The sequence below is a fragment of the Poecilia reticulata genome, linkage group LG12, assembly GCF_000633615.1.
Source record: "Poecilia reticulata strain Guanapo linkage group LG12, Guppy_female_1.0+MT, whole genome shotgun sequence".
Classification (NCBI taxonomy): Eukaryota; Metazoa; Chordata; class Actinopteri; order Cyprinodontiformes; family Poeciliidae; genus Poecilia; species Poecilia reticulata.
In genome coordinates this window covers 9,027,105-9,042,191 of record NC_024342.1, presented here as the reverse complement: position 1 = coordinate 9,042,191, position 15,087 = coordinate 9,027,105, and the positions used below count along the sequence as shown (strand labels likewise).

Here is a 15,087-nt window from a genome sequence, read left to right as displayed (position 1 = left end):
TATAGTTATATACATATATAACATACAATAAAATTAGAAGATATATTGTAGATGAGTGTTATGAGTTGTCCAACCTCATAGCCTCCTCTAGGTGGTTGTATGCACATCCGAAGTTGCTTGCAATCCATTAATAATGTTAAGAAGAAGTTAGGGTTGGCCCTAATCCTATTTAATAAAACGTTTTCTAAAAGTACGGACGGATTTTCTCATATGATTATATGAAAATATGTGTTTGTACCATTTGAAAAATGTTTAATAATTATATTAGTAGTAATGATAATAATAATAAATTACGAATTCCACCCGACAAAACATTAAAGAGCTTACGTCATCGGATGCGACACTTTCCATAGTTGCAGCTGGTGAGTACCACCCTGAATCTGTCAAATAAAAATGTAGTAAAAAACACAAAAGACCGAAAGTGTACGTTTGTAAATCTGCTGTATGAGTTAATGTTAGCGAGACTGTGGCACAGCATGTGCTTGTAGAGATTTAGACACGTTTTTAACCTTATTTGGTGGAAAAAATACACGGGAAGCTCGCTAAAGTAACCTCTTAAAAGTCACTCTGGTTCAACTGTAGCTGTCCTTCATACCTTTAATAACAATGTACTAAAATTGTTTATTATTATTATTTTATACTTCTCGGCGTGACAGTATCTCTGTCTTCTTTCTGTTGTCTCCCACTTTAGAACCATGCCTACATATAAGAGCAGTGTCCGTTGTACGACCAAAAAAATCAAAATACCGACGTCTTGAATGCAATCCCGACAAGCTTCTTCATTTTCACATTGATAGTGCTCATTCAGCTCTTTAAATAGTGTTCGAGTAGCATTGCGGAGCAGGCGAGGATGTGTTGACAGAAATGCGTAGGGCGTAACAGAAAAAAATGCTTTGTGATGGAAGAAAACATATATACAATACTGATCAATATTGATTTTGAGTGCGGATAATTCGCATCCGTAGTGCCATCGTTGTTATATTTCTCTTTGATTGCCTTCATATATCTTTAAAAAAAAACTTCTGTATAATAGTTTATATTAGTTAATGGTAGGATTCTATCATACAGTTCATTACATTTCTGGGTTTCCCACAGTGTATTATAAGCCTGAGAGGCCATCATTCTTTATTTGTGCCCCCACCAGGCTAAGCATTGTTTATTTAAGTCTTTGTAAAATGTCTGCATTTTTTATGACTTTATAGTTATTGTTCGAGTATTAATCTTCCAATCTTTCAATAACACACTGTAATTTCAAATTTCCCGTCAACTTCAAACATTTTTTAACTCAAAAACATGACCGGCTACAGGAAGACTGACTGTTGTAACACTCAACCACTGGGCTTATGTTTTCTGGGGGATACAATGCAAGCACAATGCATGCTAATATTTATTTACCACATACCAGAAAAACAGTTACCTTCTGTTTATTCAGTCATGGTTGTATTTTCTATCTTTGTTTTAGGTTCAATGTCAAGAAGAGGTATGTGTAGCATCTCTTAAACAATGAGCTATACAGCAAGATCTAAGAAAATATGCGTTTGTCCTTAATATTATTTTTGCATATGCTCTGCTTTTTATCGTTTCATGATAAGAGAGAACACATATCTCGGAGGAAGTGATGGTCTTCCTCCAGAAAGCCTATAAAGAAGGGATGACGAGGGTGGGATCTCCACTGGTTGGAGCAGCAGCAGAGGCCACTGGCTTGCCACCGTTTGTGATTGATGTATGTACACCAATGTTATCATTGCAGTTCCATTTCAGAACTCGGATGCAATTTCATATAAAAATCAAATAAAGCTTGCTGTTTTGTAACAAGACTCTTATGTCTTTTAGAACTGGATTGGAAATTACAGAAGACAAAACCGAGTTTCTTCTCAATCAAAAAAAAAGAAAAAGTTATACACGAAGGACCTGTCTGGTTACAACCTGTTCTGCAGGGATCTGTTAAAGAACAAGGGTGAAACAAGATTTACTGTAGCTGTTATGTTGACAAGCATTGTTGTGTGTATAACTAGCCTGATCATTGCAATTCTCACTTACAGCACAGACTTTGCTTTCTCCACTTGACTCGGATTATCTCCCTGTTAGTTTGCGATCAAAAAAAGAAACCAGACTGGAACCAGCAGTTTTAGTGCTCTCAATATTTTTTCTTTTATCTTCAGTTTTACACACTTCAGTTCAGTTTACAGCATAGCATGTCAGACAAAACAAGAAGAGGGAGAATCTCCCTCTCTTCTTCTTCATGGCGTTTGGTAACAAACTGTTAGTAGCATTACCGCCACTTACTGGTATGGAGTGGTTCGTGATTAATCTCCCTCTCATCTGAACCACCTGGCTTTTAAGGGATTGGCTTCCACCAGGACTAATTAGAGGGGTGGAGACATTCACATTTTCAGAAAGAAAGAACAAACATTTGTACTAAACAATCCCTAAAGAAAATGTCTACACAGTTACAATTAACTCAAGCAAAACTAGAAACAAAAACAATCTGGATCCAATCAAAATAAAAATACATCTCTCCTCCCTCTCAGAATATGTATTTTCCCAATGAGGCTGATTGGAAACACCAGGTCCTTGTCAGCACTGCTCATGGGTGTACTTCCATGGCAACACATGACCAGGTGACCTCAAAGAGATGAGAAAATGATTAAAACAAGTAAATAAATCAAATTACTTCCCCAAACAATACATTTACCCAAATAAATTAGAATATATAAAGTATACAAAAAACAGCACCTGTTAGGAAGGGGGTAAATCCCTCACACTCCCGCAGACTTTTTTATTGTGCCAATCAGTGAACAGAAGGAGAAGTTGTTAAGACTGCCAATTTTCTGTGCTGTTTTAGAATTGCAGTCAGCCTGTAGTTTTAGCAGTGGCAGCAAAGTAAGTAAAGGAAACCATTCAGTCTTTGTTGGCCTTCCAAATATGTAATTAACATGGACAACCGCCTCGATGAGCTCAGGTCTTCCGTCTTTGCAGTGACAGAATTTTTTTTTTTTTTGCAGCGAATGCAATTTCAAGTAGAATTTTTGGCATTGAACTGGCACATGACATACGTCACCGGCAAACATTAGCGATTGGGTAAAATGTAACGCCTCTACAGACTCCACGTTTCCAGGAAGCAATAGTGTCTCAATAGCCATAGCCCAGACCCTCTGGATGAGGCAATGTGTAGTACAACGGGTCTTTTTTTTTTACCAGGCTCTTCATAAACTTTATTTTTGAAAAAAGAATCTTGCCTTTGTTATTTTGTTGTTGTGTAATACTTGCATTGTTCTGTTCGATTTACTTTCTAGAACAGTGGTGTCCAAAGTTGATTCTCAAGGGCCGGAACCTTCATGTTGTAGTTCTCTCTGCGATTTAACACACCGTGATTCAATCATGGCTCATTAGAAGGCCAAAGAAGAAAATTGACATGTTGAGGAGGTTGTTACAACCACCAGGCAGAGAAGTAAAACAAGCGGTCCTCGAGGACCCACTTTGGGCACCCCTGTAATTTGCTCTGCTCTGCTCACAGGAGCCTTTGACTGTTATTTTTATAAGCCATCCTTACAAAACAAATCTGACTCTTATTGTGTAGTTTATGTCATCAAATTACATTTGTGAGATCTTGAGTACTTGATGAAAATTTTCCTATTTGCCATGTAATGTTAGAGAGTTTCCTTAACTTTCTAAAAATCTACACAAATTGAGTCGGGGTGAGCCATAAGAGATCTGTACAACCTTAATGGATTGCTTGCCGTCTTTTTTTTTTTTTTTCTTTCCTATTAGGAAGCCTGAAAGATATTACACCGAAATGGTCCACTCTAGAGGAAGTGCAGAAGAGAAAATATGCTGAGGAGGCAGCGGCTCTGAAAGTTCAACGTACTTCAGACTACCTTAGCCCAGAGATGCGAAGCCTGAAAGTGAAAAAGCACCTCAAGCAGATCAAAATAGAGGTTTTTCATATATGATAAGAATGACTCCAAGCCATGTAACTGTGTATTGGAAATAGTGTTAGGAGTTAACCCTGTAATCATTGGGTTTCCAGTTTGAATGCCTGCTACGTCTGTCTTAGTCGACATGCTTTGCCTGCTAGTGGTTCCAGTGCATGACAGCCTCACTTCTGTCAGACTGCCTGAAAACAGCAGTGGCTTTAACCCTATTGGGTGGTGAGTTACTGCCCACCATCATCAGTGCGTTAATGACTTAATGTAGTGTAAAGTTATTTCAGGTCCTCTAGCTGAATGAAGCACTATACAGTGCTCTACATGCCATTTACTATTTATCTGTGATAAGATGCTTGCGCATGACATATTTCATCTGTGCTTGCAGTTTAACCCCACTTAATTGTTTCACATCATAAAAAAATGATTAATCATATAAGGTAATAGTAGTAAAAAGAAAATACATTTTCATATAATGATTTAATTTGTTAACAAAAAACAAATCTGGTGACACAATCATTTTCACAGTTAAAAATTGAGATAGTATTGCTAAGATTTGGGATTAGTTTGCTGCCTCAGGACCTTGTTTATTTGTTTTCCTAATTAAGCCCTGTCACAGTATGGATATGCTGTGGAACAATGATCCATTGCACAGCACCAAGGCCATATCCAGATATAAAAAAAATATAAAAATTTGATTGTCTTACTCAAAGTTTAAAACTTGTTTCCATGTTTTTCATAATTTAGTATTGCCTTAAACATTCATATCACAAAAGTCCTTCAATGTGGGTCAGAGTGAGCAAACGTTCCACAGCGGTGATGTCGAATACTCTTCTTCATTTATCAGAAACTCTCAATGTTGTTGCTGCTAAAGGTGACACAATGACGGGTTAAATTACCATTTTCATACAGGTCATGTTTCTTTTGGATAGCTACTTTCCCTGAATGAATAAAAGTTTCGTTTTGGTAATTCTTTTTGTGTTTACTTACTTTCACTCAAAATAAATTTTTCTTTTTGTTGTGAAACATTTAAGTGGGAGAAAAAGTCATAGAAGAAATCTGTAAGGGTCACATCATTTTTAGGCAAAGCATGGTGTTCTAATCGAAAATAAAAATTCAAAGACTACCTTGAATGTATTAATGTCATCTACCTTTTGTTATGTGTAATAGAAATACGGAATGTTGTACTATGTTTTATTTCTGACTGACTTAAAATAATGTAACTTTTCGACCTCAATAACTTTATTCCTATCACTTGTAATGTTATGTATTTCTGCCGTTTTCAATGACTCTTCTTTTAAACATCGTTGAAGGTTGCCAGTCTTGAGAAGCTTGGTGTGGAGACTGGTGTGATGATGTTTGACCATCAAAAGCCTGTCTTGGACGTTCTTGAAGTGAGCAGCAAAGGTGCTTCTTCGTTTTTCGACCGTACAGACGTACTGGACGCCTTTGCTCTGCATTTTAAAGGTTTTCACAAACTGACAGGGATACCTCAAAATTAAGTAACAGCACAACAGACTTAATATTTACATTATCTTTTTTCTCTTGTTTGCACTGTGTTTTAAGGAAACTCTTCATCTACTTCTGCTGTCAAAGTACCCGTAGATACCATGGTGAAGAAAGTGCAGGAGTTATTCAACAGAAAATACAGTAGGAATACATTATCATCCTATAGTAATTTTCTAGTCATGGTCAATCTATTCTATTCCTAATTTAACTTCATTGCAGTAATAAAGTACGTAGCTGCGTATATATGTACATAATGGTCTGTAACACCTTGTCAATTAACCAGGGGCCTCATGTATGATTGTGCACATGCACCAAAACGTTGTTTGCCATATTGTATGCACAAGTTGGCATACAAAAATTTGCTTTGCGTTTTTGTAAGCTTTACACTAAGAACTGATCAGCAGCTTTGCTATCTTTCTCAATAATTGTGATTTATAAAGGCGAGGTGCACAGGTATCTGCATGCGCACGGCTGTATATTTTAGAATTTTTTGGTGCATTGCACTTTTCTAAATTTGTCTGTACACCAAGTTTTATTGTGAAAACTGCACAATGTTTTATACAAGAGACCCCGAGTGATAGTAAATTTGGAGCTCTGTATTACCAATCCACTTTTTAATCCTCAGCTTGACTGCAAATATGTACAAACTTTAAAAAAAAATTTCTTGTCATTTTTAGATGAAGCGGGTGGCAGAGGCAGGCTCCCGTACATTTCTATTCAAAATCACAGCATGATTATCAACGCTTCTGGACTACCCGGTGGCATCACACTGAAAAAGCCATGCCACTACGGACGGAAACAATTGGAAGACATTTTAAAGAATGCAGAGCAAATTTCCTTTCAAATTAGTAAGTGTTTGAGCATAAATGTTGATAGATTATATTTAAATGGAAGTCATCCTGTAAAAAATGTACTTTGTAATCATGCAGTGGGGTGGTCTGTTGTTGAGAGATCATGTTTATGATGATGTCTGGACAGGACACATGCAATGTCATAAATGATATGCAGATTGATGTTTTTTTCCTCAGCTCTGTGATGACATATTTAGGATAAGAGAGTCTGTTTAGAAAAAAAAATAGTTTGATAACTGCATAAGATAATACTACAAACCGGATTCCAAAAAAGTTGGGACACTAAACAAATTGTGAATAAAAACTGAATGCAATGATGTGGAGGTGCCAACATCTAATATTGTATTCACAATACAACACAAATCACAGATCAAAAGTTTAAACTGAGAGGATGTATCATTTTAAGGGAAAAATGTTGTTTCAAACTTTCATGGCGTCAATAAATCCCAAAAAAGTTGGAAGAAGGCCATTTTTACCACTGTATGGCATCTCCCCTTCTTACAACACTCAGACGTCTGGGGACAGAGGAGACCAGTTTCTCAGGTTTAGAAATAGGAATGCTCTCCATTCATGTCTAATACAGGCCTCTAACTGTTCAATCGTCCTGGGCCTTCTTTGTCGCACCTTCCTCTTTATGATGCGCCAAATGTTCTCTATAGGTGAAAGATCTGGACTGCAGGCTGGACATTTCAGTACCCGGATCCTTCTACATAGCCATGATGTTGTTATTGCTGCAGAATGTGGTCTGGCATTATTTTGTGGAAAAATGCAGGGTCTTCCCTGAAAGAGATGACGTCTAGAGCTGCCCAGGCCACAAGCACTCATGCAACCCCAGACCATCGGTGATGCAGGCTGCTGAATGGAGCGTTGATGACATGGCGTCCCAGTGCGCCATAAAGAACTTCAAATCATGACTCATCTGAACACAGAACAGTCGTCCATTTTGCCTCACTCCATTTTAAATGACTCCTGGCCCAGTGCAAACGGCTGAGCTTTGCACTGGAGCTTGCTTAGAAATGGCTTCCTCTTTGAGTTTCAGCTGGCAGCAGCGGATGGCATGGTGGATTGTGTTCACTGACGATGCTTTCTGGGAGTATTCCTGAGCTCATGCTGTTATTTCCTTGACAGTGGCCTTCCTGTTTGAGGTGCAGTGACGTTTAAGGGCCCGGAGATCACGAGCATCCAGTAGAGTTGTGCGGGCTTGACCCTTACGCACAGCGATTGTTCCAGATTCTCTGAATCTTTTGATGATGTTATGCATGGTTGATGATGATAACGTAAAAGTCTTTGCTATTTTACGCTGGGTAGCACCTTTCTGGTATTGCTGCACTATCTTTCTGCACAACAATGGTGGAATTGGTGATCCTCTTACCACCTTGGCTTCAGAGAGACACTGAAACTCTGGGCAGCTCTTTTTATACCCAATCATGTTGTCAATTGACCTAATTAGTGTTAATTGGTCTTCCAGCTGTTTGTTATATGCTCAATTTCCTTTTTCCAGCCATTTATTGCTACTTGTCCCAACTTTTTTGGGACTGGTAGACACTGTGAAATTTTGAATCAACATATTTTTCCTTTAAAATGTTACATTTACTCAGATTAAACTTTTGATCTGTTATCTATGTACTATTACGAATAAAAAATTAACATTTGCCATCTCCACATCACTGCATTCAGTTTTTATTCACAATTTGTTTAGTGTCCCAACTTTTTTGGAATCCGGTTTGTACTTCCAGAGCTCTTTTTTCGTACGAGGCCAAAGTTGGCATTCATAGCCACAATTTCAGTGCCATCAGTCTGAAAAATAAACTGCAACAATAATGTTAGTAAAGGTATGAAGGACAGCTACCATTGAACCTGAGTGACTTCTAAGAGGCTATTTTTGTGAGTTTCCCGTGTATTTTTTCCACCAATTAGGGTTAAAAATGCGTCTAAATCTCTACAAGCACATGCTGTGGCACAGTCTCGCTAACATTCACTCATACAACAAACATTAGCAGATTTATAAACGTACACTTTCGGTCTTTTGTGTTTTTTACTACCATTTTTTTTTTGACAGATTCAGGGTGGTACTCACCAGCTGCAACTATGGAAAGTGTTGCATCCGATGAGGTAAGCGTCTTCTTCTTTAATGTTTTGTCGGGTGGAATCCGTAATTTGTTATTATTATTACTACTAATACAATTATTAAACATTTTAAAATGTTACAAACATATTTTCATATAATCATATGAAAACATATATATATATATATATATAATCGTATTTTCCGCACTATAAGGCGCACCGGATTATAAGGTGCACCTTCAATGAATGGCCCATTTTAAAACTTTTTTCATATATAAGCCGCATTATGAGGCACATAGAATAGACGCTACAATAGAGGCTGGAATTACATTATGCATCCACTAGATGGAGCTGCACTAAAGTGAATGTCAGCAAAACAGTTCGACTGGTCGGCGAGGAGAGCCTTCCGCGACTAGGCCGGGGCGTGGCCAGACGATGGTCACCCTTCTCCCTTCGCGCACAGCATGTTCGTGGAGAACGTGGTGCTAAATGACCTGCAGACGACCTGATTCTAGACGGTCAGTAGGTAGATAAGTCAGTCAAACTTTATTAACAAACCAGCGTTCTCACAACTGTCCCAGCACCGCGCGCTTCTTCTTCTACAGGCGAAAATGAAGTCGGCAGCTGCTTACCGTAGTTGCTAGACCTTATTGGTCCATATATAAGGTGCACCGGATTATAAGGCTCACTGTCGGCTTTTGAGGAAATTGAAGGTTTTTAGGTGCACCTTATAGTGCGGAAAATATATATATACAACTATATACACTCCTGATCAAAATCTTAAGACCAGTTAAAAAACTGCAAGAACTTGCATTTTGCACTATTGGATCTTAAGAAGGCTCTAAGTAGAGCTTCACAATGTTAAAAGAAGAAATCAGCGTAAGAGGCAAAAACCTTTGAGCGGGAAATCAATTGAAAACTGCATTTACACTCAAGCATGAGTTTTTCAGCTGATCAAAAGTTTAAGACCATAGATCAAAAAAACCTGAAAACCCCGAAATCAGAAATCAAAGTGTCAAAACAAAGGACTCGGTAATGAGTAGCTCCACCATTCTTGTTGATGACTTCAAACAATTGTTTAGGCATGCTAGATGCCAGTGTTTCCAGGAGGCTAGTGGGAACATTGCTCCAAGTGTTGAAGATGGCTTCACGAAAGGCATCCACTGTCTGGAACTGATGTCCATTTTTGTAAACTTCCCTTGCCATCCATCCCCAAATGTTCTCAATTGGGTTTAGATCCGGGGAACATGCAGGATGGTCCAAAAGAGCGATGTTATTCTCTTGGAAGAACTCCTTTGTCAGGCGGGCATTGTGAACTGCAGCATTGTCCTGTTGAAAAACCCAATCATTACCACACAGACGAGGGCCCTCAGTCATGAGGGATGCCCGCTGCAACATCTCCACACAGCCAGCTGCTGTTTGATGCCCCTGCACAACCTGAAGCTCCATTGTTCCTCTGAAGGAAAATGCACCCCAAATCATGATGACGCCCCCACCACTGCCATGTAGAAAACATCTCAGGTGGGATCTCCTTGTCATGCCAGTAACGTTGGAAGCCATCAGGACCATCAACGTAAAATTTGTTCTCATCAGAGAAGACAACTTTCTTCCACTTTTCAATATCCCATGTTTGGTGTACCCTTGCAAAGTCCAAACGGGCAATTTTGTGGCGTTGAAGAAGACATGGCCTTTGAAGACGTTTTTTGTTTCTGAAGCCCTTCTCTYGCAGATGCCGTCTGATGGTTATTGGGCTGCAGTCAGCACCAGTAATGGCCTTAATTTGGGTAGAGGATCVTCCCGTGTCTTGACGGACAGCCAATCGGATCCTGCGGSTCAGAGCTGGTGAAATTTATTTGGGTCTACCACTTGACTTTTTTGTTCCATAACCCTCAGGATCATTTAAAAAATGCAAAATGGCTGTGACTGCATCCAACCTCAGCAGCGATGGCATGTTGTGAGAGGCCTTGCTTATGCAGCTGAACAATCCTACCACGTTCAAAGTCAGTGAGCTTTTTTTGCTTTTGCCATCAGGAGGTCTTGACAGTGTAAAGACTTGACAGAAAATGAGATGGAATCCAGACTTTTGCACAGGTTTTGGCTTTTAAAGACTATGGTCTTAAACTTTTGATCAGCTGAAAAAAAATCATGTTTGAGTGTAAAGGCAGTTTTCAGAAAATTCCCTGCTCAAAAGTTATCTCTTGCACTGATTGTTTTTCTATAACATTGTGAAGCTCTAGTGCAAAATGCAAATTCTTGCAATTTTTTGACTGGTCTTAAGATTTTGATCAGGAGCGTGTATATATATATAACATATTGTTATTTATATATATATATAAAAACAATAACAGATATATAAATAAAAGATATTTGCAATCATTATGTCATGATGTATCAGTTAGGCTGATTTTATGTTAAAAAAAAGCAGAAATTTATGACTATCGCAAGCGGAAGATTGAGAGAACAGGTCTTGTCTAAAGATCAAATAAAATTAACGAAGTCTTACTGTTAATTAAGTCCTTATTGTTACATTTTGGCATTTATTTTGAGTAAATGATTAAAAAAAATCCTAAAAAAATAGAAGGTAAATTGTAAATGTAGGTTTTACAACAAGCTAACAACAACAAAAAAAACACCCTCCGGTTTTAGATTTTAGTCAGGTGTTTTTAAATACCAAATTAAAGTCATATGACACATACATTTGGCTTTTTTTTGTACATTCTTGATATCCTACTCAAACTAGCACATAAATTGTACATAAAGTTTTTTTTTAAAAAGGGTAAAAAAAAAAAAAAGATTCCATCAGCAACAATCTGCTGTGATCACTGATACGAATGGTTGATAACAACCTTCTGAGCCTGCTAGAAGACACAGTAGTGACCAACTGAGACCATTCAACGGGGCTGATTACCACTGATAATGGCCATTCTATGGGATGATAACATCCAAAGTGGGTGGCCACAAAGTATAAATCAAGATTTTTACTTTTGTGTTGAATGTGTGTTTTGTAATGTATCTACTGGTGATGACAAAAAGAATGAACTTTTCTGCAAAATTCACCAACCACACAATTCTTAACAAGTATAAAATAAGTGCTATTTCAAAAGAGCAGAAGAAAGATATTTTTTGAATAAGAATTTTTTCGCTAATCTGTTGCTAAGGGATGATCGCGTTTTCTGGTAACCAACTTCCACAAAGTAAACATCTGATTTTCACTTTTGCAAAATTTTCCAACTGTAAATTTCTTGTGTCTAAGCAGATAAGGAGTATTTTTGAAAGAGCTTATATTCTATAAACTATATAACTTGTTATTAATTTGGTGTTAAGAGATAAGTGGGTTTTTGTTCTGGTAACGAACTGCCGTGAAGTATAAATCGAGATTTTTACTTTTGTGTTGAATGTGTGTTTTGTAATGTATCTACTGGTGATGACAAAAACAATGAACTTTTCTGCAAAATTCACCAACGGCACAATTCTTGTTAGTGTAAAATAAGTGGTATTACAAAAGATCAGAAGAAATAAGTTTTTTGAACAATAACAATTTTTGTTGCTAATCTGTTGCTAAGGGATGATCGCGTTTTCTGGTAACCAAGTTCCATAAAGTAAAACATTTTTTTCACTTTTGCTAAATTTTCCAACTGTAAATTTCTTGTGTCTAAGCAGATAAGCAGTATTTTGAAAGCGCTTATGTTTTATAAACAATATTACTTATTATTAATCTGGCGTTAAAAGATAAGCGGATTTTTTTTCTGGTAACGAACTGCCACGAAGTATAAATTGAGATTTTTATGTGTTGAATGTGTTTTATAATAAATTTACCACTAATGATAAAAAAACATATATAATTAACTTTTCTGCAAAATTCACTAACTGGACAATTCTTGCAAGTGTAAGATAAGTAGTATTTCAAAACAGCAGAAGAAATCTTATGTTTTTTGAGCAATAACAATATTTGTTGTTAGTCTGTTGCTAAGAGATGAGAGCGTTTTCTGGTAACCAAGTGCCACGAAGTAAACAATTTTTATTTTTGCAAAAGTAAAAATCAGAAAGCAGTGCGCAAACATTATCACAAACATTGCTAATGTAACTACTGCCCACATTAACAGTGGCATTTTTCCTAAAGTAAGATTTTTAGCTGTTTTGTTTATTTATTAACCATGTTTAGCACACTGGATGGAGGAAGTCAATGTAAAACAACATGCTAGTTAGAGCCCACATGCTACTGTCTGCATTTAGGCTAACATTACCATTTTGGCTGAATGGAGTAACATACTGAATGGAATAAATCCATGTTACTCAACATGTTTGTGACTCTCCACATGCTATTGAGTACATTGTAGCTTACTTTAGCATTGATGCTAATTTTTAACATCAGAACGCTGGGTTCCAACAGGCGGGCTCACTTTGGCAGGCCCTGTTTAAATTTATTCGTAAATATTGTAGTTATAACGAACTGTTCTTGATATTGCCTAATGTTTTGTGATAAGTATAGGCTACAGAACAAAGACAAAAATATTTACAGAAAAAGATATTTTAGCAGTATCATTGCAAAGGCAGAAATTAGAATAAAAACACTATTTACTCCTAAGAATTGGCTTTAGCTCTTTTGAGTTAAAGGAATTCTGTTAAAAAACAAAAACACCCACTTTAAAAGCAGCCTCAAAATGTTCCTTTCTGTGAGTACCCTATGTATCATCTGACATTGTTCAGACAGGTTCAGATCTGATATCACTTGCCTTGTTACATTTCCTGTTCCCAAGTTATGAGTCAGCTTTCTAAGTTTTAAAATGTTATCAGAAAGGTAGAAAGTTTGCAAATTATTTGCCTTGCACTTTACAGTTATGCAGCACTTTGTGTTGATCTGTAGTAATCATCTTTTTTGTAAAATATCTTGGAATTTGTGGCTGCAGCATTGCATATGCTAGAAATAGTTATGTGATGTGAGCACTTCTGCAGATCATGGTGCTTGTTAGAGAGCCCTCAATATTGCATGTTTATGTTATGTTCCTCAGTTACTCAACGTATACTGTTACAGAAACTCACAGTTTCAGTGTTGGGGTCACATTGTATTTGGGAAATGTTGTGCTCATAAGCAATTATGCTAATCATACCGCAAGGAAAAATATATAAACTACACACTCATATAATTAAGAAAAACATAATGTAGTTTACTGCAAGGTCAAACCTACTTGGAGATACTCAGACAAAGTGTGTGTGTGTATATATATATATATATATATATATATTTATAAAAATTCCCTTCTCACCTTTCCGCAGGTGGACTCTTTCATCCTCTGAGCTCGGGTCCTCTACCAGAAGCCTGGGAGCCGCAGTATCTTGACTGTCCCTAGAACTGCACATTTCTGGACTGAGATGTCTGATGCTGTTCCTGGAATCTATTTTAGCCACTGCTCCAGTTTGAGGGTGGCTGCCCCGATAACCACAGGCACTACTGTGGCTGTGGTGTGGTCATCGTGTGGTGCCTGCGCTCCTCAGCCCTGTAGACGCAGGGTGAATCCTAGCAACCTGCGGCCTCTTCGCCGGGAGTACCAGACGCCAGCTGATGGTGTAGACCCGCCGATTTCTGCCAGGATCGGTTTGGTAAATTCCAAGTCGCTGGCAAATAAAACTTTTGTCATTAGAGATTTCTTTTCCTCTCAAGGATTGGATGTTTTATTTATAACAGAGTTATGGACCTTTTTTTTTTTCAAAATCTTTTTCTCTTTCTTACTGTTTATTCAATGTCACATGCTGTTTTTATTTTTTTATTATGTAAAGCACCTTGAAATGCCTTGCTGCTGAAATGTGCTATACAAATAAAATTTGATTGATTGATTTGATAAGTGGTTTGGGTGACTCCAGCATTTTTGACACTTGTACCGCGGAACTGCAGCTTTTTTAATGCTCCAAGGATGTCAGGGTCCGGTGGAGGTATAGTGAATGTTTTTAAAAGTTATTTTACTTGTAAACAGTTGCCTCTGGCCTCGTTTAGTAGCTTTGAGATCAGCCTATTTGAACTCGGCAGCTCTCACACTGTTTCTGTGTGAGGCAGTCTATTGGCCACTAAAGTACAACAAAAACTTTATAAATGACTTTTCTGATTTCTTGGTTGATATCATGCCAAGGTATGACCGAGTTCTTATTGTTGGTGATTTTAATATTCATGCCTGTTGTCCTACTTCACCTATGGCTCAGTCATTTCTTAATGTTATCGATTCTTTTAATTTTGTGCAGTCTGTGACTGGTGCTACCCATGAGCATGGTCACAGTCTTGATCTCGTTTTATCTTATGGTCTAACAGTTTTTAATTCAGTGATTGGTGACTCATTATTTTCAGACCATATGCCTGTTTTATTTGACATAACGCTGTCCTGTGCTAAAGCTAAAGCACGCGCTGCAGTTTGGTTCTGTCGATTTCTTAACCCTTCTACTGCTGGTCAGTTTTCTTCTGTTTTTAATCAATTTATTGGTGTATAAAGTACGGTGGCCGACAGGTGCAAATGCGCAGCAACAGAGAAAAGATGCGAACAAAAAAAAGACACGTGCACAAATGAAATGCAGCAAACAAAAAAAGACACAAATGAAATGCAGCTAACAAAAAGAGACGCAAACAAAAAAAGAATACACCCACAAATGAAATGAAGCAAACAAAAAAGAGAGACCCAAACAAAAACAAATACACCCACAGATGAAATGCAGCAAACAAAAAAGAGAGACCCAAACAAAAACAAATACAC

At 37.5% G+C, this 15,087-nt stretch overlaps 1 protein-coding gene across 2 annotated transcripts; it reads left to right on the top strand.

Annotated features, from left to right (window-relative positions):
* Positions 1-163: 163 nt before the first annotated feature.
* On the top strand, positions 164-14,046 carry LOC103473439 (uncharacterized). Of its 2 annotated transcripts, XM_008423695.2 has the most exons (10): positions 164-362; positions 1,463-1,480; positions 1,593-1,723; positions 1,834-1,957; positions 3,772-3,938; positions 5,240-5,393; positions 5,493-5,576; positions 6,113-6,283; positions 8,346-8,398; positions 13,628-14,046. In XM_008423695.2, exons 2-10 carry the CDS (start codon positions 1,468-1,470, stop codon positions 13,646-13,648), a joined length of 918 nt encoding a protein of 305 aa, XP_008421917.1. In that variant the 5' UTR covers positions 164-362; positions 1,463-1,467; the 3' UTR covers positions 13,649-14,046. The 2 variants fall into 2 exon arrangements, with proteins under 2 accessions (XP_008421917.1, XP_008421914.1); XM_008423692.2 differs by having other exon boundaries at positions 164-1,480.
* The last annotated feature ends 1,041 nt before the right edge of the window (positions 14,047-15,087 follow it).